Below are 25408 nucleotides of genomic sequence, written 5' to 3' on the forward strand. Positions count from 1 at the left end.
GGTGTTTGTCAAAGCAGATCTTTATTGTCTCGCCCGTGTCTGCTCTCCGCCGCAGTCACGGATGCTTGAAAGATAAATACTTTTAATTAGGGGCAGGGTATAATCATTAAAGGAAGCCAGACTGCTGCAAAAAAAAGTCATTAACAATCTTAAATGAAATTTTTATTTTTATGATAGCCATTTACATGTATAATAAGAGTCAATGATTCCTGGAAGCATGTGACAGGAACAGAGTACGGCGAGAAGTCATGTACGACAGCCGATTTAAATGAGCCGGCCTTTTGCTATTCATTTTTTGCTAATGAACTGGCTGTGCACAGTGGCGAGGAAAGCGGGGCGCATTCGGGGAGTCTTAAATTTTAATACGGGGGGGAAAATTGCACATTTATTAGGGGGGGAGGAGGGGGGGGGGGGAGGAAAAACTTAACGGGGATCAACATTCTCCCTAAATAATCTGTCGGGGTCTTTAAGAAGTGGAGAGAGGAGAAGAAGAGACACTCCGGTAAATAAATCAAGATAAAGGATAAACAAGCTGTCGTTGCATACGGTAATTGTTTATTTGATAAAGACCCGCGGTGCCATAATGTCTGTAATTCAACTATGTAGCAATCCCAGATAATATGCTTCTCGTGTGATAAAGCGTCTGACATATTTCGCCTGAGCAAGTCAAGTTCATTAGAGCGTTTGGGAGTCTCTTTCCCAATCTTTGCGGCTGCTGCGTTTTTTTCCCAGCCTCTCTCTTTTCTTTTCTTTTTTTCTCTTCCTCCCTCCTCGGTGCCTAAGTGTCTACAGTGATACCTCAGCACATAACTTGGGTCTGAGATAAGTTGGCGCCCCACCCCCTGACACTCTCCTCCCAGTCATCTGCTCCTTTAAAGAGCTCCTCCGCAGGTTAGGAAAGGCAGGAGGAGAGTGCGGCCGACGTTGGTGAGTCGCTTTAAAGATCGGGCTGGCCCTTTAACGGGGACGATCGCAGCTGAGTGAGTCAGTGCGAGGGGAACAAAAGAAAAGTTGTATCTCGGAGCGCTGGGTAGATTGCAGGGCACAATCGCGGCGCTGTCTGGAGCCGTCCTTGACATTCCCCGATCCCACGGCGGGGATGTGTGGACGCGATGTGCTAGCAACAAAACATGACATCATCATCAAGCCCCGACAGACGGTTTTTCAAATAAATCACCTGCTCCTTTGCGCCTTTAAAACCCAAATAACGGGGCGGGACCAGGGGAGTTTGGGGACTTGCAGCGAAACCGAGCGTTATGTCGTCAGGTTTGCCGTATTGGCAGTGGACCGGGATTGGCTCAATTCTCACTGAGTCAAAAAGAAAAAAAAAAAGTTCTGTGGGGAAGTTTCATCAGATTTCGGACACACCTAATGTGTTCTGGCTTTGCGCTTTGAAAGAAATGGTGCAAATGTGTAAGATTATGGAGCACGTCTTAGTTCTGATGATTAAAGGTCTGCTATTATGCTAAAATAAATAAAGTTGTTCCACCAGAATGATCTCACAACAGACTCCTTCACGAAATCTATAGCTGCTTTCCATGCCCTGGAATTGTCACGTAAAACAAAGTTGAAACAAAGCTCCGAACCCCGTCTCGTTTCAGACAGATATTTGCCTTTGTCCCCGGTGCAGCGAAAGACGAATGAGCCTGAATGCAGCGGGGCAGAACTTGAAAGCGCCCGAGCTTGCGGTGACCAGGCCGTAAAAAAACGGGAATGTTTTCTGCCCAAACAGCTCCGGTGCGCTGTGAAAATAGGTGGAATGATGACTGCATGTGGAGGTATCTGGGTATCACCCCCCCTCTCCTCCTCTCCTCCCTTTCGTCTTGCTCTTTCAAAACCCCGTGTATACCTAACCGCCTCGGCTTCCCTCGTGATTTAGTGCAGCCAAAACACAACTCCTCGGACGCTTCTTCCAATAGTCTTTTCCATGACCAAGAATAGGGCATACTTGCGGTTCACCAGCGACGCAACCAGATCCCTCTTGTTACTCTTACCTCGCTCTCGTTTGATTTTCTTGGCGCGCCGTCCGCCACTCCGCCACTCTCCCCCCTCTTTTTTCGCTCGGTGTCCGCCGAGAGGTATAAGTGGGGTTAGCCTACCTCCTACTGGAAAAGCGACCCCTCCGCTCCTCTCTCTCCCCCAAGCCACAGATAACAAAAGTTTTCCAAGGTAAACATGGACGGAGAAGCCGGCCTCGCTAGATCCCTCCACTTGCCCCCCCCCCCCCCCCACTTTACTTTCTGCATCACACCCAAACTATGCGGCCAAATTTGATTACCCAAGGCAAACATGGTGCCTAGGAGGAGGACACTCCGGCACCTCGTCTCCATCCTCGTAACTCTTTGCGGGCGTGGGGTTATTTTCAATCTGTTTATTTTGTCGCCGCTTAATTTATGCCGTTTACGCGCTCTGGGGTTGTGGTTTGCAGATGCTCTTTGGTGGTGCAAATGTTCTTCGAGCAAAAAAAGAAAAGAAAGACTTGGGGAAAGTTAAAGTAGGACATGGCCCTGTGTGTGTGTGTGTGTGTGTGTGGAGGAGCTTGTCATTATTCTCCGAAGCCATTGACAGGGGTATTTATCACATCGCCACAAGAGCCAAATCTTTAATTTCGCGTAACCCAAGGATTGCGAGCATCTGAAAGCATCCCGCAACTCTTACGTCTCGAGCGTTCCGCGGAAACACAAAGGGAGAATGGCTCTCGCCCTGGGCGTAATGTAAGCAGGAAGACAATATGATCAACAATACACCCACCCTTCCTTCTCACGACACCAAAGTAAGCTCCTATAGACTTTGGGCATGAAAGGACAGGCCTCCGCTGAGCACGTTTTTGGAAGCGAAGACCTAGAAAAAAACTGCTTTCCAAATAGGTGTGGAAGATGTCGCAAGAGACAGTGACTTTAAACATATTTTCACAATCCCGTTAACCCGTTTTAAAGTAGGTGTTGTTTCAGATTTTTCAACGGGTTCATGGGTAATGGGAGTGCTACCTCCGCGGCGTCGAAGGTTGGGCAAAACGCAGAGGTCAGATGTTCCTACGGGGACAGTAAACTCCGCCGTACCTCATCGTCCCGCCATTCCCGAACATAAATGAACCAATGTCCCTGTTGTGTGATAACCCCCCCCCCCGTCCGCAGTGAGCAGCAGATGCACAATTCCCTTTCGGAGATTGCAAATTCCTGTGTTCTGGGAAAGCACCTTGATTGAATTTGTTAGCGGAGCCAAGGAGGAGGGCCCCCGTTTTTTGTTTTTTTTTCGCCCACCCCGCGGCGCTCACGGAAAGAGGACGGGGAACGGCAGATTCCTGTTTACGAGCCTGTCCACACCGGTTATTTACGGCACCTCACCTGTGCCAGGCCATTATCCCGATTGGCAGCCCGAATCACTGCTACGGGACACTCTTAAAATTCGGTGGAAATCTTCGGGTCTGACATTGAAGCGTCAAGGAAAAGTCGTAAAAGTTGACGGGGAGGGGGGGACCGCGACACCACCTGCAAAGCTGTCGAGCCAGAGAGGTGTAAGTGTAAGACATATAGACAAGAAGGAGGTGTTTTACAGAATATTCTAAAATAAGGCTAAAAACAACTTGTTAGCTTAGCGTGTAGCATACACAGACATAAAAAAGAGAAGCAGTGTTTGATCCTAGCGGACAGCTAGCAAGTAGGCTAGTCCGGGAGACTATTCAGAGCCTGCTCAATGTATTTTCCCTATAGCCATTAGCATTAGCCATCAATCGTCTCGAATGATAAAAGAACCCACCGCCCACATGTAGGTGAAGTCAAAGCCTCGTTAGAAATCATTAATGGACCTTTGGAGATTTGACTTCCGATACAAATTAGCATCTAAAGGTGTCCCCTGAGCTAAATGCTAGCTCAAATTCAGAAAGCTAAAGGCATTTCTGTGATTGCTACGTGGTAGAAGGCCGGGATGGAATGTCTCGGGTTCAATCCAGGGCCAGGTGGAGCCTTTCTCCTACCAGTAAAGAAAAATAAATGTTCAATAGGTTCTCCTCGGGTTCATGAATCCACTGTTAACCTCTTAACTTTGAGCACATTTTCTCCAGTTTGCTATAACCCAAATTTAAAAGCTTCTTGGAAAAAAAAGTGCCTAATGAGCAATGAAAACGAGATGTAAACAAAGATGTAAACAAAGATGAAAACGCGACAAAAATGCCACTAAAGAGAAACCAAAAAGCTCCCCAAACACAAAAATGCTACAAATGCTGCACTGGAGAAAATGCAGGAGGTTAAAGGAGTTCTGAAATGTCTGTTGGACTTCAATGGTTGAACAACAAACCAGTCTTGTTTCATGTTGTAGCATTGAAAAAGTCACGTGTTTCCTTTCGGATTGATTTTAAAAACTCCTTAGTCATGTTTGCAGTGAGCCATGTTATCAATTGCCTTTTCCTTTTTTTTTTCTATCTGGCAGCTCTTTCCACCAAGAACTCCTCCCAGCTGAGGTTTTTTTTTCCCCCGACCAATGAGGTTACCCACTCCCTCCCTGCCTCTTGCGCTGTTCCATTTGTGGTTTTAAAAAAGATCTTTATAGTTTTCGCGGCCAGGCCCTATAGCTCTCATTCTCTCTCTTCTCTGCTATGTCTTTAACCAAACGCTCGCATAAAAAAACAGCTTTGAACAGAAAAGGGAAGAAAAAAAAAAAGACAGAAACAGAAACGAGCGGCCGTTCCAAATGACGTACGATAACGGCGGCGTGTCGGCGCATGCGGCGGCGGAGGACGGTTTCGCGGTAATGCCCTCGCTCGCTGTGCCCCCGTGATTGTTCAGGTGGGGAAAGGCTGCATTGCTGTGTTTAATCACGTTGTTTTAGACCGTCGGAGCTCCCCCCGCCCCCTCGCTTGTTGTCATGTTAAAGGTAAACAAGTCACAGTCTGGCAACGATGATAGCGTTCATTAAACACGGCCGACAAAGCCTCGCCGTGAAGCGAAGGGGGAGTCTGTGCGTTGCGGTTTGCGTGGCTGACGGGGATCCTCCATTGGCGTCAACTAAAAATTCAATGAAAGATCAACTTGTTATAGGAATTAATAAAGTTTGTGCAGCATCTCTTGACCGCCCTTGCTCTGTCTCCTCTGTGCAGATGAAATGAAGGACGATTTCGATGCCCTGGGTTCCGACGGCACTTTGCAAGCAGTCGGGAACGGTACAGGTAAGCCCCCTCAGCTCCTGTCTATTCGCCACCACTTCCCTCCCCGTTCCCTTTCAATCAATCAATCAATCAATCAAATTTTATTTGTATAGCGCCCAACAACAACCAGAAGGTGCCCAGAGCGCTTTCCAGGATAAAAACAAGAATCATAGTAGACAAAAATAAATACAAAAACACATAAAAACAGCAGTCGAGTCGGTGGCTATGTATCGAAGGCTTTCCTGAAAAAATGTGTCTTCAACTGTGATTTAAAAACGCTCAGCTCTGTGATGTTTCGAAGCTGTAATGGAAGTGCGTTCCACAGCTTTGGGCCTTGCACTGCAAATGACTGGTCTCCAAACTTTTTGTATTTGAACTTGGGAGTGACCAGGGAGGTGTGTTCAGAGGAGCGCAGAGTTCTGGCTGGTTCGTAGACCGTTACTAATTCGGCAAGGTAGGCCGGGGCCAGACCATTGATGGCCTTGAAAACAAACATCAGGACCTTAAAGTCCACCCTAAACGCCACCGGGAGCCAGTGGAGAGAGCGGAGGACTGGGGTGATGTGTGAGCGTCTGGAGGTGTTGGAGAGGAGACGAGCTTTGGCTAAACTGTGCCAGCGCTGTGTTGCAACACGGCCCTTAACTCCTGATCTCTGTGTGAGTCACATGCAAACAAAAACATCACGTTTCCTGAGTGACTTCTATAAGCTTTTGCGGTGTTTTCTCTCGCAAATGTCGAAAAGTTTGCTCGATTTGATTTCCGCCGGTTTTCCTCTGTGCTTTTAGCCGTGTTCCTCGCGTTGAGTGTCTTGTCACTCCTAGAGGAACCAAAACCACCTGCCATTTCTCATTAAAGCCGACTAAGCTGATTTGCAGCTGCACACCCCCCTCCACGATATCACCGGACGCCATGACAACCAGCTTATAGGACACTCTGGTAGTGAACTAAAGTCAGCCCTCCCCCCCTCACGAAAGAGCGACTTCCCCTAGTCTTGCGTGTGCATTTTCTCTCCTACTTCTGCCAAATGCAAGAAGCCGCACACCCGTTCCCCTTCCACTCCCGGTCAATAATAACACAAGCCACTTCCCGAAATGTTTTGAATTTGTTTTGCCCGCCCCGTAGAAGACGATCCCGCACATGCGATTCCGTTTAGAGACTCGGAGGACTCCAGGTGATTTCCGCAAACGAAACCAAAAAAACACCCGACATTCTTTCATCCGCACATGACAACGGATCGGGGGGAAAAAAAAAAAAGGGCCCGCGCAATTAGCCGGGCGGCTCGAGAGTAAGCAAGAGGGAGAGAGAGGCGGCTAATAAGGATGCCGTAAACGATGCGATCACTGTTACAAACGTGACGCATTGGCACGGATGACATTTCCGCGCCATCTTTGACAGCCGAATATCTGCTACCTTGACCTTTCGCAAATTGGAGCGCGGCGATCGTGACGGCCTAACAAATGGCCCTTAAACTCACCTTGGCCGCGCTGTAAAAAAAAAAAAAAAAAAAGCGGCTAATTAAGCGAGATGAGCGCTGATGAGGTGTCACTTTTTGGGTCCGGGACGTGGTTAAACGGAGTTAGCGGTTTCGCTCTGGTTGTGTGCGGTTGTTGTTGAATCCAGGGGTGTTTTTTTGGCCGTATGTTCTCGCGAAACGGGATGGAAATGAGTCTGATGTGTACGGAGTTTTGGAAAAGACGGACTATTCTCAGCCAAAGCAATGCAGGGTTTCTCAAACATAGACACTAGCCACAACAAAGCGAGCATTATTAAAAAGGTCTGGTCAGTCTTCGCATAGTAAGCACTTGTTGTTGATCTTGTTCCGTTTCCAAATCTTCCAACGCAATGACTAAACATAAACAATTAACATTCTCTACTGGGCTATCGTTGTTTTAAAGCCAAGCCGGCTCTAATGAAACCCGCTGTCTTTAGCGTTCTCCGAGGCAGCTATCTCCTGCCCACAGCTTAAAGAGTTTCTCCTGAAGAGAAGAGGAAAGGGGGGGGGAAATAATTTGAGCAGCAATAGCAACAACACAAAAAAAAAAGGCATTGTGTGGCCTCAGCACTTTGGCGAGCTTAAGATATATTCCTGTGTGCTATGGCGGAGGCTTTTCTCCCCTCTCCGCTTTGTGCCAGTTTGTGGTTTGGCCTCGGTAATCTGTCCGACACAGCATCAACATAAGCCCGCGCTGGTGATTGACCCTTCATGTGAAAGTGGAGACAGTGATTACGGCGCGGCCCCGCATTTGGGAGCGCTGATTCTACAGTCTTAAGCTAACGCCATCGGATTCTATGTCACAAATAAATTAGGTCAGGGATGTTTTCTTCACGAATGCAGCTCCTAGTGGCACATTTATCAAGCGCCCCGGATTGGGTTGCATCTGTTTCTTTTTCTCTCTCTCTCGTCTCTCTCGCTCTTCGTCGCCGTAGCGTGACAAGCAAACCCAGTAATTTAGAGGAATTTTTCCTCAAAGTGCAGCCATAATATTTTGAGGTTGCAGCGTTCAAACGAAGACGTCCTCAATACCAATTTCCCCTCAACCAAGGTCACGGTTTTTACTTATTTCATTGCGGTTCTTGTATACTTAGCAGCCTCCTGCAGATCCATGAGATATCTGTGCCTTCAATACTACAAAAAGTCAATATCAAGCATTGGCTTAAATGACTTGAATTGAGGAAATGTTTCTTGTTTTGAGCGGTTTTCACTCATTTAGACACTTTTCCTGATCGGACCAAGTTTACTTTGCTTGTTTGAGGACATTTCAGACCAGTTCTAGGGTAAATCTCACTTGAAATAAGAAAGTAAAATTGCCAATGAGAAAAGACCAATTTTCTTACCCCATTGGCAAAGAAATTGACCTGAAATAAGGACGAAACGTATCGAAACGAGTCAGAAACATCTCAGAACAAGTGAAATAATCTAGGACAAAGCCCAACAACTTCTTAACTAGTCAAAACAACTAAAATTTGGATTATTTTACTCAAATTGAGATGTTTATACTGATCTAGTTAAATACTTTTTGCAGTGAAGTGATGAAGCAGTGTGAGCAGCTTCTTAGTAAATGACAAGAGACTTTTCGAGAAACATAGTTCCAATCAAAATCAGTGTAAATCGTGACCAAAAGGCCGAAACCCTCCCTCAGTTCCAAATGTTTTGCAAGTCCTTCGCTCACCCCCGACTCTTTCCCCCCACCCCTCACCCCCGGTCCCGTTTCAGTGAACAGCGTGGATTGCACTTCAGAGTTCGAGGACTTCTTCTCCAAACGGAAGCTGGACGAGAACGACGGTCACGTGGACAGCATCGCCGAGTACCTCCAGAGGGGGGACACCGCCATCATCTACCCGGAGGCCCCCGAGGAGCTGTCCCGCCTGGGCACCCCGGAGGCGGCCGGCCCTGAGGAGAACGGTACGAGACAGAAACGCAGACAGAGCTAGATGCTACCTTTTCGATTGCTATATTTTGCCCCATTTCTTGAATTTTAATGAAAGCCGAAATCGTGGGTGACCTACTTCCCGATCGCAGCCCAGTGTTTGGAAACCACTGGTGTATTTCCGATGGCTCAAAACATCATTAAAATCTAATATTAACGTGGTGCAAGTATGAAAAGGTAAAAAGCGGACTTTAAAAAAAACAAAAACAGCTTTAACAAACTAATTATGTTGCGCCGGCGACATGACAGCCGAAAGTCCGACAATTAGTTCTTTGGGAGGCACATTCGAGAGGACGGGAAATTAATTAGACAATGATATGTTGTAATTAATAAAGCACTGGGATGTGGACTTAAACGAAGTAAATATTTGTCATATAGATGACGATGGCAGGCAGTTTTGCACTAATTAGATTTCAGCAGAGACTGGGCTGCATGGTTTTGGAGTTTTAGCTGCGATTTCTCATGCGATTTCTACATGTGCACTCGAGATGCAGTTCGATGAGAGCATTTTTTGGCCGTGAAAAGAGGACAAGAAGTCCGTGCAGTTGTGTTCGCGCCGGTTGTTTCCACCCCCCCCCTCCCCTCCTCTCGTGGACAGGCCCCGGTGACACGCGTGGGCAGCTGTGGCTCCCACAGACCCGGGGCCGGATGCCTCAGTGTTTACCTACAGCTCCAGAGCAACAGCTGGGCAGGGGCCTGAAATCAGATAGTGCACCTCGCCCTCTCAGGAGAGCCGCTCTGACTCAGGCCTCGCAAATGTGTCGCGGTGCTGGGCGCGCTAATGTAAGAGGAGAAAGTTAAAGATGACTGTGTGCAAGTCTTTGACGCCACACTGGGCATCAGCACGGCATGACAGTCAGGCTTTTTCCATGGGCGAGATAAGAGTGAAAAAGTACAAAACCAGGACCCAAACAAAGCTACAATGGAGCTGAATTAGTAACTCCGAGAATTACTCATCGTGGTAGCACATTTACAATAACGCCAGAGCCAGAGCGTGCTTTATGTTGTGAGGTCTGTTCCAAAGTTGGCAGGCAGGAGCAGCGCCAGGGGAAGCCTATATGAGGGAGGTATGCGCTTCATTGACGAGGGGACGCAGGGCATCGAGTGTTGGTCTTACTATGCGACGTAAACGGATCCTCCGGGGATCTGAATGAAAGGCTGCGCAAGTTCATACCACTTCAGTATTTGTTTTGATTCGTTTCGACTTGATTTATTTAGTTAAGTGAATGAACAAAGATGTAGAGCCACAGTGCTGTCTTTTTTAGCTACTTAAATACAACGCAAAGTTATAGTTAAGTCAATCAGACCTTTTGAGGCTGGATTGTGAGCTAGCTAGCAGGCTACTAAATGGTGTTTGTTTACATTACTGATAAAGTGCAGCTCCCTGTGAAATGTGTTTATAAACCTACACTGAAAAATATACTACAATAAAATATACTTAAAAGTGCTTGAATTATTGGGACTTGTGCTCATTTTGAGTAAGTATGGACTTGTTTGTCTCATTTCAAGTGTATATTTTAAGTGTTCCAGTTCATTTGTTTTATTTTAGTCGACTTAATGCTTGTTCCATTGGCGATTTTACCATCAAACGTCTTCATTCAAGCACTTTTCCATCCGTTTTGTGGAGCTAAGATGGCACTTTTTTCCATAAGCACTACAAAAAGTCAATATCTAGCATGGGTTTGAATGACTTTAATTGAGAAGTTTCTTGATCGGACCAAGTTTGCTTTGCTTGTTCGATGACATTTCAGGCTGATCCCACGGTAATCTCGCTCGATGTAAGAAAGCAAAACTGCCGATGGGACAAGAGCAATTTTCTTACCCTGCTGGCAAAGAAATTGACGTGAAATGAAGACAAAATGTATTGAAACGAGTCCGAAACATCTCAGAACAAGTCCCCACTACATCTAAACAAGTCAAAACAACTTAAAAAATCAGGTATAGAAAAAATCTCTTTAATCCCTCCTCAAAAAATAGGTTATTTGGCGACGTGCCCCAAACAAACGAACAAGCGCGTAAGCTAACGAGTGTAGATGTATGTTTTGCCGTTTGTGTGCGTGGTATGGGGGGGGGGGGGGGGGGGGTCACAGTGGATGCCAGGCCCAACACTGTGTCTCTCATGAGGAGCAGATTGCACTCATAACTCCCATACCACTCTGGGCAGCCGGCCCATTAGCTGCCATTGATTTCGCTGACCTTTTGGCCCGCTTTCCCCTTTCCCCCCTCCACCTCCTCCCGTCCCCACTGTCTCCCCCCCCCCCCCTCCCCTCCGCAAACAGACCTACCACCTGGAACGCCAGATGCCTTCGCCCAACTGTTGACCTGCCCCTACTGCGACCGCGGGTACAAGCGCTTGACGTCGCTGAAGGAGCACATCAAGTACCGCCATGAGAAGAACGAGGAGAACTTCGCCTGCCCCCTGTGCAACTACACGTTCGCTTACCGCACTCAGCTGGAGCGCCATATGGCCACCCACAAGCCTGCCAGGGATCAGGTGAGGCCCGCATTTGTCTGGCTTTTTAAACTCGATAATGTTCAGCTCTTGCATCTTGGCATTCCGCGCCCGGGCATAATGGAGGTTTATCCGATGAGACGGGGGGGGGCATAATCACACGCGCGATATTGAATTAGAGTCGGGGAAAAGCGGGCAGATCATCATGTCGGAGCTAAGGTGCGGCGCCCTTTGACACCCGCTTGTGTTCGTTTAGAGAAAGCAGGGGTGTTAAATAGTGTGAAGGGGGCTACATCATCTGCAGCGACAAACACTACTCTTGTTTAATGTGTGAGTGAGATACTTATCGAAGATCATGATCGCTTTTCATTCAGATGATCCGAAAGTATGATGGGACTGAATGAGGGATGTCGAGATGAACCGGTTTCGCAATTATCGTGGTTATAAAAGCGTGTTATGCCAAAAGGTGTGTATTCACTGGTAAAGACTTAAGAAACTGTGTGAAATCCAGTTCAAAGTAAAGCAAAATTCGCATCCATTTTTGCATAATGTTGGCAAGGGAAGAGTCCCAAAAGAACCATGAGCAGCTGTGTTTGTAGGTTAGGCTAGAGAGAGCATATCTTTTGAAAACATTCACACAGATTTGCTTCCTTTTGATATTGCTGATGATAATATTGACAGCACTTTCGATTATCGTGAGTAATCGTACAATCGCAGTATTTTTCCTCACAATAATCGTGACTCAAAAAATCGTGACATCCTTTGACTGAATGAACAAAAAGAGGCTCCGAATGTCTGCCAACTTCCACTTCCAACCAGTGATGTGAGGTTCATGACCGAGCGGCTCTTTTGAACGGCTCTTTAATCTTCAATCTCAATTGTGAAAAGAGCCGGATCTTTTTTTTTCAAGTCAATTTGACCCAGAACTCAGAAATCAGCCCAACAACGGAGCAGCCAAGTGTTTTGAGCGGCTCTTTGAAACGAACGGATCCCAAAGACTCGGCTCCCGGTAAAAGAATCAAAACTTCTCGGGGAAAATGGTGACATTCCGTTTTGTCCAATTCTCTTTCCTCTGTTTGATCAAATGTTTGCAAATCTGAAGAAATCTGACATTAAAATATAGTACTTGGACAATAAAATCGCATTTAAAGCATTCTATTAAATAAACCCTGTTACAAATCATAATGCAAGACAAACCTCAGGCATTAGGCTTCCACATTCATGGGCAAATGATTGAGTTATAGAGCCTTAAAGCTGAAATGTCCCTAATTTGAGAACTTATGGAGATCCCGTTCATGACCCTTGTGCCCCGCTGTTCCTGGAGTTCATTCTCGGCTGAATATGTTTCAAACCGAATGAAAGATCTGGTCCGAGGTTCACAGGTAACAAGTGGAACTTCCTTCTGCCCGTGGCCGGCCCCTGCTTTCCTAACGCTCGCCCGAAGAGAGATCTTTTTTTTTTTCTGATTGGCAATCATTATTAATTTTTCATGGCATTTTGAAGATGCAGATCCTTTAATGGTAATAACTTTAATTGAGGCTCTAAATGGTTTTTTGATGGCCCTCCCTGATATGATTTCGCACTCGCGTGTTCACGATCCGATGATTGTGTTAATTTCCAATTTGGAAATTTTTATCAGCTCCTTAACTTCTCCTCACTCCTGGCCTTTAATGCTGTTTGGGAGGGGGGTGGGGGGTGCCGTCAGGGTGCTCCATCTTCCCCTCCCCTCTTTTTCCGTCGCTAATTCCATCCAGCGCGTAAACATCTGGGTACACTCGCGTCGTCCCCTTTGCCATTTATTTCAAAGATGGGGGGGGGCCTGATGGCGTGAATCACCTTCGCTCCTCGCCGCATCTCGCCGTCACGCACTTTTAACTCTCTCCTTAGCGGCGGCAGAGTCAGATGGATTGGGCCCTCACAAACGCTTTTGGACTTTCTCTTTTTTTTTTTGCACGTTTGAAAGATAATTAGGCGCTCGGAGTGAAATTGAAACAGTAAATTTAGGACCGTTTTGTCAGAGTCATCAGCCGCCTGTAATTCAAGTCGCACTCGCGGCTTCGGATCGGGGGGAGGGGCGCTCGCCGTGTCGCTAACTTTTGCGTTCAAAAAAGCACAATTAGCGCGGACTTGCTGACTTCAAACACGAGCATGATCTTGAATCCTCTGGAAGGGGAGGGAGGAGGGAGGGGGGGGGTTCTCTGTGAAGTGACGCGGCGAGCTCCTTCACCTGATCTCACAGCTGGTCCCTCAGACGTGAGCAGATGGAGCGGGGGCCCCGTCCCGATCCTCACATTACAATGCTGCCGGGTGCTCCTCGCTCTTACCTCCTTCCTCTGCACAGTGTACCCCCCTTTACCCCTGAGATGTAGAGATAGCTGGAAGTCACCACTAGGGGCCTCCAAAGATGATGAGATTGTTTTGTTTTCGGAAAAAAGTAAAATACGGAAAAGAATCACGCCATAGTTACTTAAAGCTGCACTATGCAACTTTTTAGGTAAAAAAAAAATTGTAATATTTGCGCGCATTACATCTTTTAATGACTCGGTGGGGTCATGGGTGCAGCATGGCACCTTTGTTTTCCCTCACAGTGGCCTTGAAGATGCTCCAGGATCAATTGTTGTTAGGGGTTTGCACCAGAAACGGGCCAGAAACCACAAAACAATTGATTCTGGAGCATCTTCAAGGCCACTGTGAGGGAAAGCAAAGGAGCCATGCTGCACCCATGACCCCACCAAGTCATTAAAAGGTTTAATGATTTTTTTTCACCTTAAAAAGTTGCATAGTGCACCTTTAAGTAACCAAGTAAAGTCACTAAAAGGTCAAATACACGCAAGTCTTTTTTTTTTTCACATAAAAAGTTACATAGTTCACCTTTAAAGCACACACTAGACACTTTTTTTTCCTTTACTTTGACCATTTTTGTGATGTTTATAGTTTCACTTCCTTATTGGACACAGACAGGAAGTGACATAGATAGAGGCAAACAACGAGTGAGTCAAACTGCTAAGGAACTTCACCTCTATCTATGTCACTCAGCTGTTAGTAGCTAAAAAAATAAATAAAATTATAATAATAATAATAATATAAGGATAATTATTTTTTGATGTAATGTATCTTATCAAGTCATATCTTCAAATGTTTAAAAGGAACAATAGATTTCAGTAGAGTCGGGGCAAACTTTGCATCGCGCGAGGGGGCCCCCTGAAAAAAAAAAGTTGGAAGCGCCTCTGGTAATTAAAGCAAAAGGCATTAACATAAAGAATGCCGCGCTGATAGGTAAACATGTGCTCGGCTATGTTTACCGAACCTAATACTCCGCCTCCTTTTAACCAATTAGCTAAAATATGACTAATTACGGCTTATACATATGCAAACATGAACCGCGGCGCCCGCCCACTCGCCGCGGCCGTGGCTCCGCTTTGCTTGTGCCATTCACAATTAAGAGCGGCGAGTGATTGTATCTTATTAGCAGCGGTGGCAAGACTAAACTTTAGCGGGCAGGGGTCCTGGGGGGGTTGGTTTTGTGGGGGTGACTGAGCAGCTGTTGCTGTTTGTTTATGCGACTCAGCAACATGGCCGACCCCCCTCTCTCTCTCTCTCCCTCTCCCTCTCTCTGCATCCCCCCCCCCCCCCCCCCCCCTTTCTTGATCTCCGAGAGGCAGGGGCTGTTTGAACAATCCCTCCCAGCGCGGCCCGTGCCCCCAGTGTCCCGTGCGCCACCATCTGTCTCCCCAGGAATGTGGGCAGAGACGGCACACACCCAGACATTTGTCAGGGGAGGGCTCGGCGGGTAGGGGGGGGACGGGGGGCGGGCGGAGCGGTGGGACGACTTTTATTCAAGACGATTTAGCAACAGTTTAACGCCGTCACCTCGCCGTCGCAACTCACTGTTCAACAAGTCGACGGGACGTTTGTGCACCCCGGGGTGCTGCGTGTGCTTTACCAGTGTATGGGCTGTTTTCACTCAGAGTGCAAATCCAAAACGCTGCTTTAAACGGCGTCACTACTACCGCAAATATATCTAAATGTAAGAAAAGTACATGTTTGAACAGATTCTATGCAGTTTTTTACAGTGGATGTAGAGCGTGATGCCGTCTGAAAGTGGGTGGAGTCTATTGTTGTGCCCGAGGACAGTGGTTCCCAAAGTGGGGGTCGCGGGACACTGAAGTGAGGGTCGCAAGAGACAATATTTTTTACATTTCTGACATTTAACTTCCCAAATCAAGTTGTCCCAAGATAGTGTGTAACTGTAGAAAATGTCAATACACTGCAAAAAGTCATCTTACACTAAGTAATATTTTCTTGTAATAAATACTTTTGTTCTTGATTTGAGAGTCTAATTTCAAGAAATCTGTCCATAGAGCCAGATATTTACACTTCAATTAAGATCAAAGAAGTCACAACACTTAACAAATCTTAATTTACTTAATAAAGCTGTTGCAGTTGTTTTATCTTCATCATTTTGTCCAGTGCAGCTTTACCCAAATCTAAAAGCTAACGCCTACAAAATTGATCAAAACGGATCGTTTTGCTGCCAGTGTTGTCATCACTTTTTTTTTCTCAATTGAATATTTTTTCCATTTTTTCTTTAGTGCTTTTTTTTTTTGTCGCTCTTTTGTTGCTTTCTTGTGGATTTTTGTGACTTGTTTTTTTTTAGTGCTATTTTGCCGCTTTTATTGCGTTTTCATTCTCGGTTTGGTCTTGTTTTTGTAACTCTTTCGTCAATTTTTTTTTGTCCTCTTTGTCGTGGCTTTTTTGTTGTTTTTTCAAGACGCCTTTAGATTTGGGTAAAGCCAAACTGGAGAAAATGTGTTTGGTCCAGGCAAGAGGTTAAGACAGATTTCTTGAAACTAGACTTACAAATCAAATCTCAAATGACTTATTAAGAAAACTCACCTTATTTCAAGATAACTTTTTGCAGTGTACATCTGACAGCCTGTAAGTTAAGTGGCTTTGCTTGCTTGTATTACTTATTACTTTCCTTTAGGACACTACAACAGTATACATTCAAGCGAAATCCGAACCTCTGACCCTCTGGTTGGCGGCTGAACGCTTAAACAAACCTCTGCATCAGAAATTCAAACGATCTCATCAAAAAACAGAAGGAAACGAGGGGAAAAAAAGCGACTTTTCCCCAACAGATGCGATGAAACAACACGGATAACACACTTAAAAAGATCACACGGCCGTGGAAATAAGTTCAATATGGCTCCCAGATTATATTTGTGATCCAGCGTGAACAGTTCCACGCTTTGAACCGCTGATAAAAGCCTTGCTTGTAATTATTCCAGGGTTTTAATTGAAGTGTGAATACAGGTATGCGGGGCCGGACATTGCGGGAGGGGCGTACCTTCGGTGATTAGGCTCCAAATTAATGAAAAGTTAGATGTGATCAGCGGCTCTAATGAAGGAGAGAATCTTGAATAAAAAAAAAAAAAGAGGCTTTTCTTCGGACGCCAAATTCCATTCGCGGACGGCGCCAGGAAATTAAAAGGTACTCGTTCCTCTTGTTATCGGCGAAGGTGAAGCTCGTGCGTGTGTGTGTGGGGGGGGACGGAATGCCAAGATGCTTAGCTGGCGAGCCCGTTTGGTTACTTGTTGTCATGCCGACCGGTAGTGATTATTTACTGAACCTTGAGCTTTTTCTCTCTTTTCTAACTCCACTTGTTGTGTTGTTTTTTTTCTCCTGCTCCGTCTCTTCACAGCACCAACTGTTAAACCAAGCAGCTGGCAACCGCAAGTTCAAATGCACCGAGTGTGGCAAGGCGTTCAAATACAAGCACCATCTGAAAGAACACCTCCGGATCCACAGCGGTGAGTGAGAGCGAGAGAGAGAGAGAGAGAGAGAGTTTGGGGGTGGGAGGGTGGGTGTGGGTGGGGGGGGGTCCCTGAATGCAGCACGGAATTCCAGCGCGGTTTATTTTGGAGCCCGCGCGCTGCTGTTAGGTGCACTCCGAACTCCGCCGCTTCATCAATGAGTCTGCCAAGTGAAATATTTGCAACACAGAAAAAAAAAGGGAAAAGTGTGAACAGAAATGCAGCTGATAATGTTAGTTTTTTTTTTTTTTTTTTTTTTTTTTCCATGCCAGCGCTTCAGTTCAATTAGGCAGCCACTCGGTTTTTTACGCGGAACTGCTTTTGGATCGGGAGTTTGTTTGTTTGTCGTCGCGCTGGATGTTTATGCACTGCAAAAAAAAAAAAGTCATTGTGAAGAAGTGAGTGGAATTTGGCCTCGGTTTGTGGGCTAGTTTTAGGAGTGCAGTGATTTGTTTTTACTTCATTTAACCTTTCAGCCAATTTTTTTTTACAGTTCGGCTTTACCCAAATCTAAATCTCACTTTTTTTGGTGACTTTTTTTTGGTCGCTATCTAAAGAAGGTTTTAGATTTGGGTAAAGCCAAAGTGGAGAAAATTTACTCAGTTCAGGTGGGGGCTAAGAGGTTTAAATATTGCTTACTTATTTCAAGAAAATGTAACTTATTTCAAGATAACTTTTTGCAGTGTACTGTTTGTAATTCTTAATAATAGTAATAAATGTATGTGCCATTATCAATGAAGTTTAGAGTGTATATCTTAATAAAAACTAAAATGAAGCTACAAATCTGCTCAGACATATCAATTCAGTTTTATCCAAAATCGTTGCGAGCGTGTGACTAAGTTGGAAGCAGCAATTTGAGGAAGGAAGTTTGTTTTTCATTAAAATATTTATGTTCGTTGCATAAGATAGTGGGAAGGTTCCAGAGAATTCTGACTCCCTCGCTTCTCATTGGCTCGGTAACAGGAAGTGAAACAATCAAAAAAATGTCAAACTAAAGAGAAGTAGGTAAATCTTTGAGTATAATTATAATTGTGTTGACTCTGTTTTGGCAACAACTGTCCAGAATTTATTATGTGCACTTTGACGTCTCAAGCTCTACAAACACATTCTGGATTCTCGGCTTAATTACGTAATCACATTTGCAACACTTAAGGAAAACTTGCCAAAAAGGCACAATGCTCTTCTATCATCGTGCAGAAGGCCTAAACACATGTGTAAGTTTGTCTCTTTGTGCTTCCAGGTGAGAAACCGTACGAGTGCCCCAACTGCAAGAAGCGCTTCTCCCACTCGGGCTCCTACAGCTCGCACATCAGCAGCAAAAAGTGCATCGGCCTGATCGCTGTGAACGGACGCATGCGGGCCAACATGAAGACCGGCTCGTGCCCCACGTCCGCCTCCTCCTCGCCCACCAACACCGCCATCACTCAGCTGCGGCAGAAGCTGGAGAACGGCAAGCCCCTGGGCCTCCCCGAACCCAACAACCACCACCTGAGCATCAAAACGGAACCACTGGACTTCAACGACTACAAGATGATGATGGCGTCGCACGGCTTCGGAGCGCCGGGCCCCTTCATGAACGGAGGGGTGGGCGGCAACAGTCCCATGGGCGTCCACCACAACTCCACGGCCCAGAGCCCGCTGCAGCACCTGGCCATGGCCGGGCTGGACTCGCCCCTGCTGGGCTACCACGGCCCTCTCGCCAACAATCTGAGCGAAGTGCAGAAGGTCCTGCAGATCGTGGACAACACGGTGTGCCGGCAGAAAATGGACTGCAAGCCCGAGGAGCTGTCGAGGCTCAAGGCCTACATGAAGGAGCTGGGCTCTCAGATGGAGGAGCAGAAGCAGGCGGGGAATCAGTTGGGTCTCCCGCTGGTCAGTCACAACGGCGCCACAAAAAGTATTATCGACTACACGTTAGAGAAAGTGAACGAAGCCAAAGCCTGCCTCCAGAGCCTGACCACGGACTCAAAGAGACAGATTAGCAATATCAAACGGGAGAAATCCAACCACATGCTCGACGGAGGTGTGGATGACAAGGTGCAGGAAAACATGTTTACACCATACGCTTGCCAATACTGCAAAGAGACCTTCACCGGGCCCATCCCCTTACATCAGCACGAGCGCTACCTTTGTAAGATGAATGAAGAGATCAAAGCCGTGCTGCAGCCCACAGAGAACCTGATGGCCAACAAACCAGGCCTGTTTCTGGAGAAGAACAGCCACTTATCCCCCTCCCTTCTGTCAGAAAAGGTTCTCTCCGCACCCCTTAATCCTTACAGGGACCACATGTCTGTGCTAAAGGCATACTTTGCCATGAACATGGAACCAAACTCAGAGGAGCTGCTTAAGATTTCCATAGCAGTGGGCCTTCCTCAGGAATTTGTCAAAGAGTGGTTTGAGCAGCGGAAGATGTACCAGTACGGTGCCAGGACGCCCCCGCTGGAGCACAGGAACAACCTCGACATGGGTGCCGGGATGAATCACCTGCACACCCCTCCTAAAGACTCTGTGGCGCAGTCGCCGCTGTCTCTACTGAAAGCTACTGACCGCATCACGTCCCCCTCCATCGCCGAGCTCCACAACAACGTCAACAACTGTGACAACCCTCTGAGACATCTAAAGAACCACCAGTTCGGCGGCAGTGCCAAAGCCCGCGGAGACAAGCTGGACCACTCCCGCAGCAACACTCCCTCCCCCCTCAATCTGTCCTCCACGTCCTCCAAGCACTCCCACAGCAGCTCCTACACTCCCAACAGCCTGACTTCCGAGGACCTGCAGGCGGAGCCGCTGGATCTGTCTCTGCCGCGGCTCATGAAGGAGCCCAAGCACGCACTGACTGTCAAGAGCAGACCCAAAATCAACAGCATCACCATGGACCACAGCAGCGTCCCCTCGCCCCGGGAGCACTTCGAGGAGCCGCTCAACTTGGCCTATCTCAAAAAGGAATTCCAGGCGGTCACCAACAACGGGAACTTAGAGAAAAGCACTAGCCCTATTTTCGGCATCAACCCCTTCGCTGGCAAGCCCCTGTACACGTCGCTGCCCCCCCAGAGCGCGTTCCCCCCGGCCACGTTCATGCCCCCCATGCAGGCCAGCATCCCGGGGCTGCGGGCGTACCCGGGCATGGATCAGATGGGCTTCCTACCGCACATGGCCTACACGTACGCAGCGGGGGCGGCCACATTCGCGGAGATACAGCAGAGGAGAAAGTACCAGCGGAAACCGGGCTTCCAGGTAAATGACCCAGGGAGTGTGATCTCATCTCCACCCCTACTTCTACTACTACTAGTACTACAGTAATGGCTCCCATCCTCATCACACAAAGGAAACCACACTCCTTTCATGCCTAATCTCTAACACTACTGTCTTTAAGTCTCCGAAACGCCACTTTTATGACTAGAATAACAGCGCGGAATCCAAAAATCACACAGTCCTATTTGCCTTCTTAAGTGTACCTCATTTAGCTCATGCAAGTGCCAGCTCCGTCCCAGCCCGGGCTCCGACAGTCACATCCATGAAATAAATATGAAGTACAGCGTCGGAATAGTTAAGGTGAGCCCGCCAGCGCCCGCACTCGTCTGAAACTCCGGCGCATTTCTAAACGAGGAGCGGACCAAACGAGCCGCGGCGCCATTAATAAATGCAGCCCTTGTTCATTACACCGAGCGCTGAAGGCTGTTTAACATGGAAGCCAACCTTTCTGATGAAAAAGTGCTAATAATGTTTCCTATTCTAAGTTATTAAATTAGATTTTTAAAAATACAGCTACGGGCGCCGGGTTCAAATTGATTGCCGGCGTGATAGTGCGGCCCCGCGCATTATCTCCGCACATATTCATTAAACAGGAGCAATATTAGCCATTAAGGTGCACCATATGATCGGAGTTATTATCCGCGCGCCGCGTCCCTCCGAATGTCCTAATATTGTTCTCTCCGCAGAGCCGTGTTTAAGGCTCATCTTCATAATGGGGATTTTCTTTTGTCTTTTTTTTTTTTTTTTTTTTTTTCTCTTTTTTATGTCCAATGGATACAGCAGTACAGTTTGATAATGTGAGCTACTGTACGTCAGGGCGCTGTTCTCCCGCGACGCTGCTGCTCATGTGCTGGGCTGAGGGGAATACACGGGGGAGTCAAAGTCGGGCTGCCATATTTTTTATTTTTTTTAATTTTTTTTTTACTTTCCCAAATCCTTCAATATGACAGTGCAGCAGAGTGATATGTATACATTTTTTTTTTTTTTTTTTTTTTTTTTTAAATGAATTTCATTATGTCATTAAAGCAGCTGCTCATTCAGGTCGAGTGGGATTTTTTTTTTTTCTTTTTTTTTTTTTTTTTTCTTTTTTTTACTTCCCCAAATCTTTAAAAATGACAGTTTGACAAAGTGACATGCATACAATTATTATTATTTTATTTTATTTTATTTTTATTTTTTATTTAAATATGTCATTAAAACAGCTGCTCATTCAAGGCAATTTTCTTTTCTTTTTTTTACACATTTAAGAATTTTTCATGTTTCATTCATTTTTATTTTCATTTATTTTATATGTATATTTCTTTATTTTTCATTCATTTAAAACACTCATTCCTCAATTGATTTACGTACATATATCCAGATAAGTTTAGAAGGGCACGCTACACTGTAAAAAATAATGTATTAATAATAACAATAATTATGTCCCCCTCCCTATACCAGTGGTTCTCAAGTTCCACCTCATGAAATGATTTAACCTTCTGACCTACTGCCAGACCTAGCTCAAGATCAAACCAGGACTAAGTTCTGTGCTGGAGCTTTTAGTCTGTTTAGTTATCGTTATATTTCTAGATATAATAACTTTTTTGTTTTCTTAACTTTGTTTGTTGTCATTATAAGTTAATTCTTTCTTGCCTATCTTCGACGACGGGCACCTGGCCTTCACTTTTGTTTCGTTTTTTACCAGCACTGTAGAGCAGGAGAGGCAGCAAGCTGACATCACTTATAATATCTAGTTCCTTGCCTGCCACACACTTTGAAATAAAACCAAACAAAAGTATATATTTATGCGAGGACTCATTTGAACACTCCGTAAACCACCAACCCGTGGTGCGTTCGAGTGACGATCTGAGTCATGCGAACTCCTAAGTTTTTTTTTTTTTTTTAGTCACCACACCATGTTGTTCTCCACTGACATCTCCCTCTCTCTCTCCCCCCTTGTTTCTCTCTCTCTCTCTCTCCTCAATTTCAAAAAAAAGGGGGACCTCCTGGACGCCACGCCCGATTACTTGTCCGGCCTGGACGATTTGACAGACGGCGACTCGTGTCTGTCGCGGAAGAAGATTAAGAAGACTGAAAGTGGTATGTACGCGTGTGACTTGTGCGACAAAACATTCCAGAAGAGCAGTTCCCTTCTCAGACACAAATATGAACACACAGGTATATACTGTTCTAGACCCTTATTTTTAAACCCCATGACTTTATGTTTTCAATGTTTGTGTTCCGAAATCCTAGTATGAAGTTTATTTTTTTCTTATGTTTTGACCCCCCCCTCCCCTCCCCTCCCTACACCCTCTTCCCCCCCTTTATTTTCCCCCCGGTTTCTCCCTCCCCTCTGTTTCCCCCTCAATGTAAACACACCTAACTTGCTTCTTCATCGACAGGGGAGTAGAATAGCTTATAGTGTTTTTGTTTTTTTTTACTTTTTTCATCGTGATTCGCTAAATTTAAAAGAAAAAAAATGTGTGTGTTCTTTCGTAAATTGGATATATATATATTTATATATATGATTAGACGTTACTGTGTCAGATTATGCCAGATTTTTTTGTGTCACCGTCATCCCCCCCCCACCACCATCGCACCCTTTCGACGAGTTCATCCATGAGTTCTTTTTTTTTTTGTGCAAAGAAGTGCAAAATATTTCCACTTGAGCGATTTGAAAATCCAGTTTTTTTTTATTGTTAAATGAAAACGGATCTTCCTGTGCGATCAGCGAGCGCACTTTAAACTCGTCCTGTTCCTCGTTAATATGACGTCAATTTCTTTGTCGTTTTTTTACTTGAGTGCACATACCCAGCACTTCCCCGCCTCTGCCTTTCCGCATTAACCACTTTCGATATCTTCAAAGCGCACACATGGTAGGCCTAGCGCGTGTTTTTTTTATCAAGTATATGTATATATATATATAAAGGCCTGATTGGAGATACATCGGCAGCAGCAGCAGCTCCTTCTGAAGCTTCAAAAAAGCGGGCAGATAACGGCGTCTTTGGTTCGCGTTAATATGGCAGATCCTCTTTCCACCAGGTTGCATCACTCGTTTCATCCGCTATCGGGATCTCCTCGGACACGAAACCGGCTCTTTGCAGCGAAAAAAAGAAAGAATATTTATTATTTCATAAAGGTAGTCGTCTTAAGAGTGGGGGATGTTGATGCGAAGCAAGCGAGTCCGCGCAAAAAAAAAAAAGAGAGAGGAGAAAGTTTGTACAACATTTGCAACCGTATTTTTGCAACTGTCAACCGTTTACGCGCTGATTCCACTCAACTATTGGGGAGATCTGATTTTTTCTTTTTTTTTTGGGGGCCTTCTGAGCATGTCAAACAGCAGACATTACAAGCCCTTGGACCCGCGCCCTGCCAGACAGTTTACGAGGCTGCCGTCATAAAAAAAAAAAAGAAAAAAAAGAAAAAGAAACTCTTCTGCGGCCAGCTCGGGTTTCTCATTTCTCCTCTGGCATCCCCACCGCGATCCGGTCATGCGCTCTTCGCCTAAATACTCGCCCCCCCCCCCTCTTCGCCCCCGCCCACCCCCGAGACGTGGAGCCGCGTTACTGGCAAACGACGAGCACCCCCGTAAGATGCCCTGTAGGACCAGCGGGCCTGCCTGCCGCACACTCTGCCCCGGTGCCTCCATCGCCGAGGCCGCGCAGGGCCCAAAAATAAGCGGCTGTGGTCGACTTTCCTCCAGTCTCGAAAACCACAAGGGGGGGGGGGGGGAATTTCCATAATTTCGGGCCCCGCGAAATGCGAGCGCAGTTGTCGAAAAACCAAAAAAAAACGCTCTCGTAATTAGGAGCAACCGGCGACATCGAGATGAATCCATTGTGGAGTTCAAGCGTTTATTTATAGCGAGGGAACGGTTTAGAATGCACGATCCAAGCACTCAGTTTTCCCAGATCCTACAGTTTGTGATGAAGTCGAGCCAAGGATGTTGTTTTTTTGTTTTTTTTTGAAAGTGTGTTTTTTCCCCACACACAGTAACACAAATCTGGAAAATCTGTAGTTGTCATTTTTCTACCCATCCATTCCATCACCTCTGTCTTCTGTGATGTTTCTTTATTGTGACTGTGAGGGTCCCCCTGGCCACGCCGCACTAACGCCCGCCGCTCTTCTGTCTCTTCTGCCCCCCCCTGCAGGGAAGCGCCCCCACCAATGCCAAATCTGCAAGAAGGCCTTCAAGCACAAGCACCATCTCATCGAGCACTCGCGGCTGCACTCCGGCGAGAAGCCCTACCAGTGCGACAAGTGCGGCAAGCGCTTCTCCCACTCGGGCTCGTACTCGCAGCACATGAACCACCGCTACTCCTACTGCAAGCGGGAGGCGGAGGAGCGCGAGGCGGCCGAGCGCGAGGCCCGGGAGAAGGGCGGGGTCATCGGCGGCGGCGGCGGCGCGGGACACCTGGAGCCCACCGAGCTGCTCATGAGCCGGGCGGCCTACCTGCAGGGGATGGCGCCGCCGCCGGGGTACCACGCGGAGCTGGGCGGCGAGCGCGAGCCCATCCTGCGGCACGACCCGGCGGCGGGGGCGGGGCTGGCGAACGGGGTGGGGGGGATGATGCGGGAGGGGAGGAAGGAGGCGGTGGACGACGACGACGACGACGGCGGCGGCGGCGGCAGGACGTACGGGAAGATGGAGTTCGAGGAGGAGGAGGAGGAGAGCAAAAGTATGGACACCGACCCGGAGACGATGCGGGACGAGGACGAGAGCTCGCTGGACGGCAAAACGGAAACCAAATCGCCGGAGCACGAGGACAACGCGGACGACGCCATTTAACAACTTCCTTTTCTTTTTTTTTTTTTCTTTTTTTTTGTTACATTTTTTTGGTTTTTGTTTAACTCTTTTCGGGTTCAGCGTTAAAACGTTGAAAGTTTTAACGCTGTACGTGCACGTGCCTGAAGCTCCTCGGAAAAAGGGGGTGGCAGAAAGAAAGAAAACTCCAATCAATTCAAGATGAAGGATGAAGAAGAAAGAAAGAAAGAAGGAATGAAAGGAAGAGAAAGAGAGAAAGACGCGGGGGGGGAGGGGCATGGGTTTTTTTTTTTGTTCTTCTTGTGAAATAAGCTGCATTATGCAAAACGAACAGTGAAATAAATAACAAAAAATGTACAGTATTATGGCCTAAAAACATGTGTGGTGCTAACCTCCTCCCAGAGCCCCCCCCCCCCTCCCCCTCCCCCCCCCCCCCCCCCAGTGTTCCATATATTTATAGCACAACTAGTGACTTGTACAAAAAAATTGCACTCTCCGCTTATAATCATGAACAAAAATAATAATAATAAAAAAGTATCGCCTATGTATATAAACTTTTTTTCTTTTTTTTTTTT

At 46.6% G+C, this 25408-nt stretch overlaps 1 protein-coding gene across 2 annotated transcripts in view; it reads left to right on the forward strand.

Moving 5' to 3' along the window:
- zeb2b (zinc finger E-box binding homeobox 2b) overlaps positions 1-25079 on the forward strand; it is a 101429-nt gene extending 76350 nt beyond the window's left edge. The window contains exons 4-10 of one of the 2 annotated variants that reach the window (XM_079581391.1): positions 5093-5161; positions 8355-8543; positions 10848-11062; positions 16726-16834; positions 18078-20071; positions 22066-22246; positions 24220-25079. In XM_079581391.1, the coding sequence (XP_079437517.1) occupies positions 5093-5161; positions 8355-8543; positions 10848-11062; positions 16726-16834; positions 18078-20071; positions 22066-22246; positions 24220-24857 (3395 nt within the window). In that variant the 3' untranslated portion in view covers positions 24858-25079. The remainder of the gene's footprint in view (positions 1-5092; positions 5162-8354; positions 8544-10847; positions 11063-16725; positions 16835-18077; positions 20072-22065; positions 22247-24219) is intronic. The other variant, XM_079581392.1, reaches the window with a different exon arrangement.
- Positions 25080-25408: the final 329 nt, after the last annotated feature.

The sequence above is a fragment of the Gobius niger genome (genome assembly GCF_951799975.1).
Source record: "Gobius niger genome assembly, chromosome: 23".
NCBI classification, from domain to species: domain Eukaryota; kingdom Metazoa; phylum Chordata; class Actinopteri; order Gobiiformes; family Gobiidae; genus Gobius; species Gobius niger.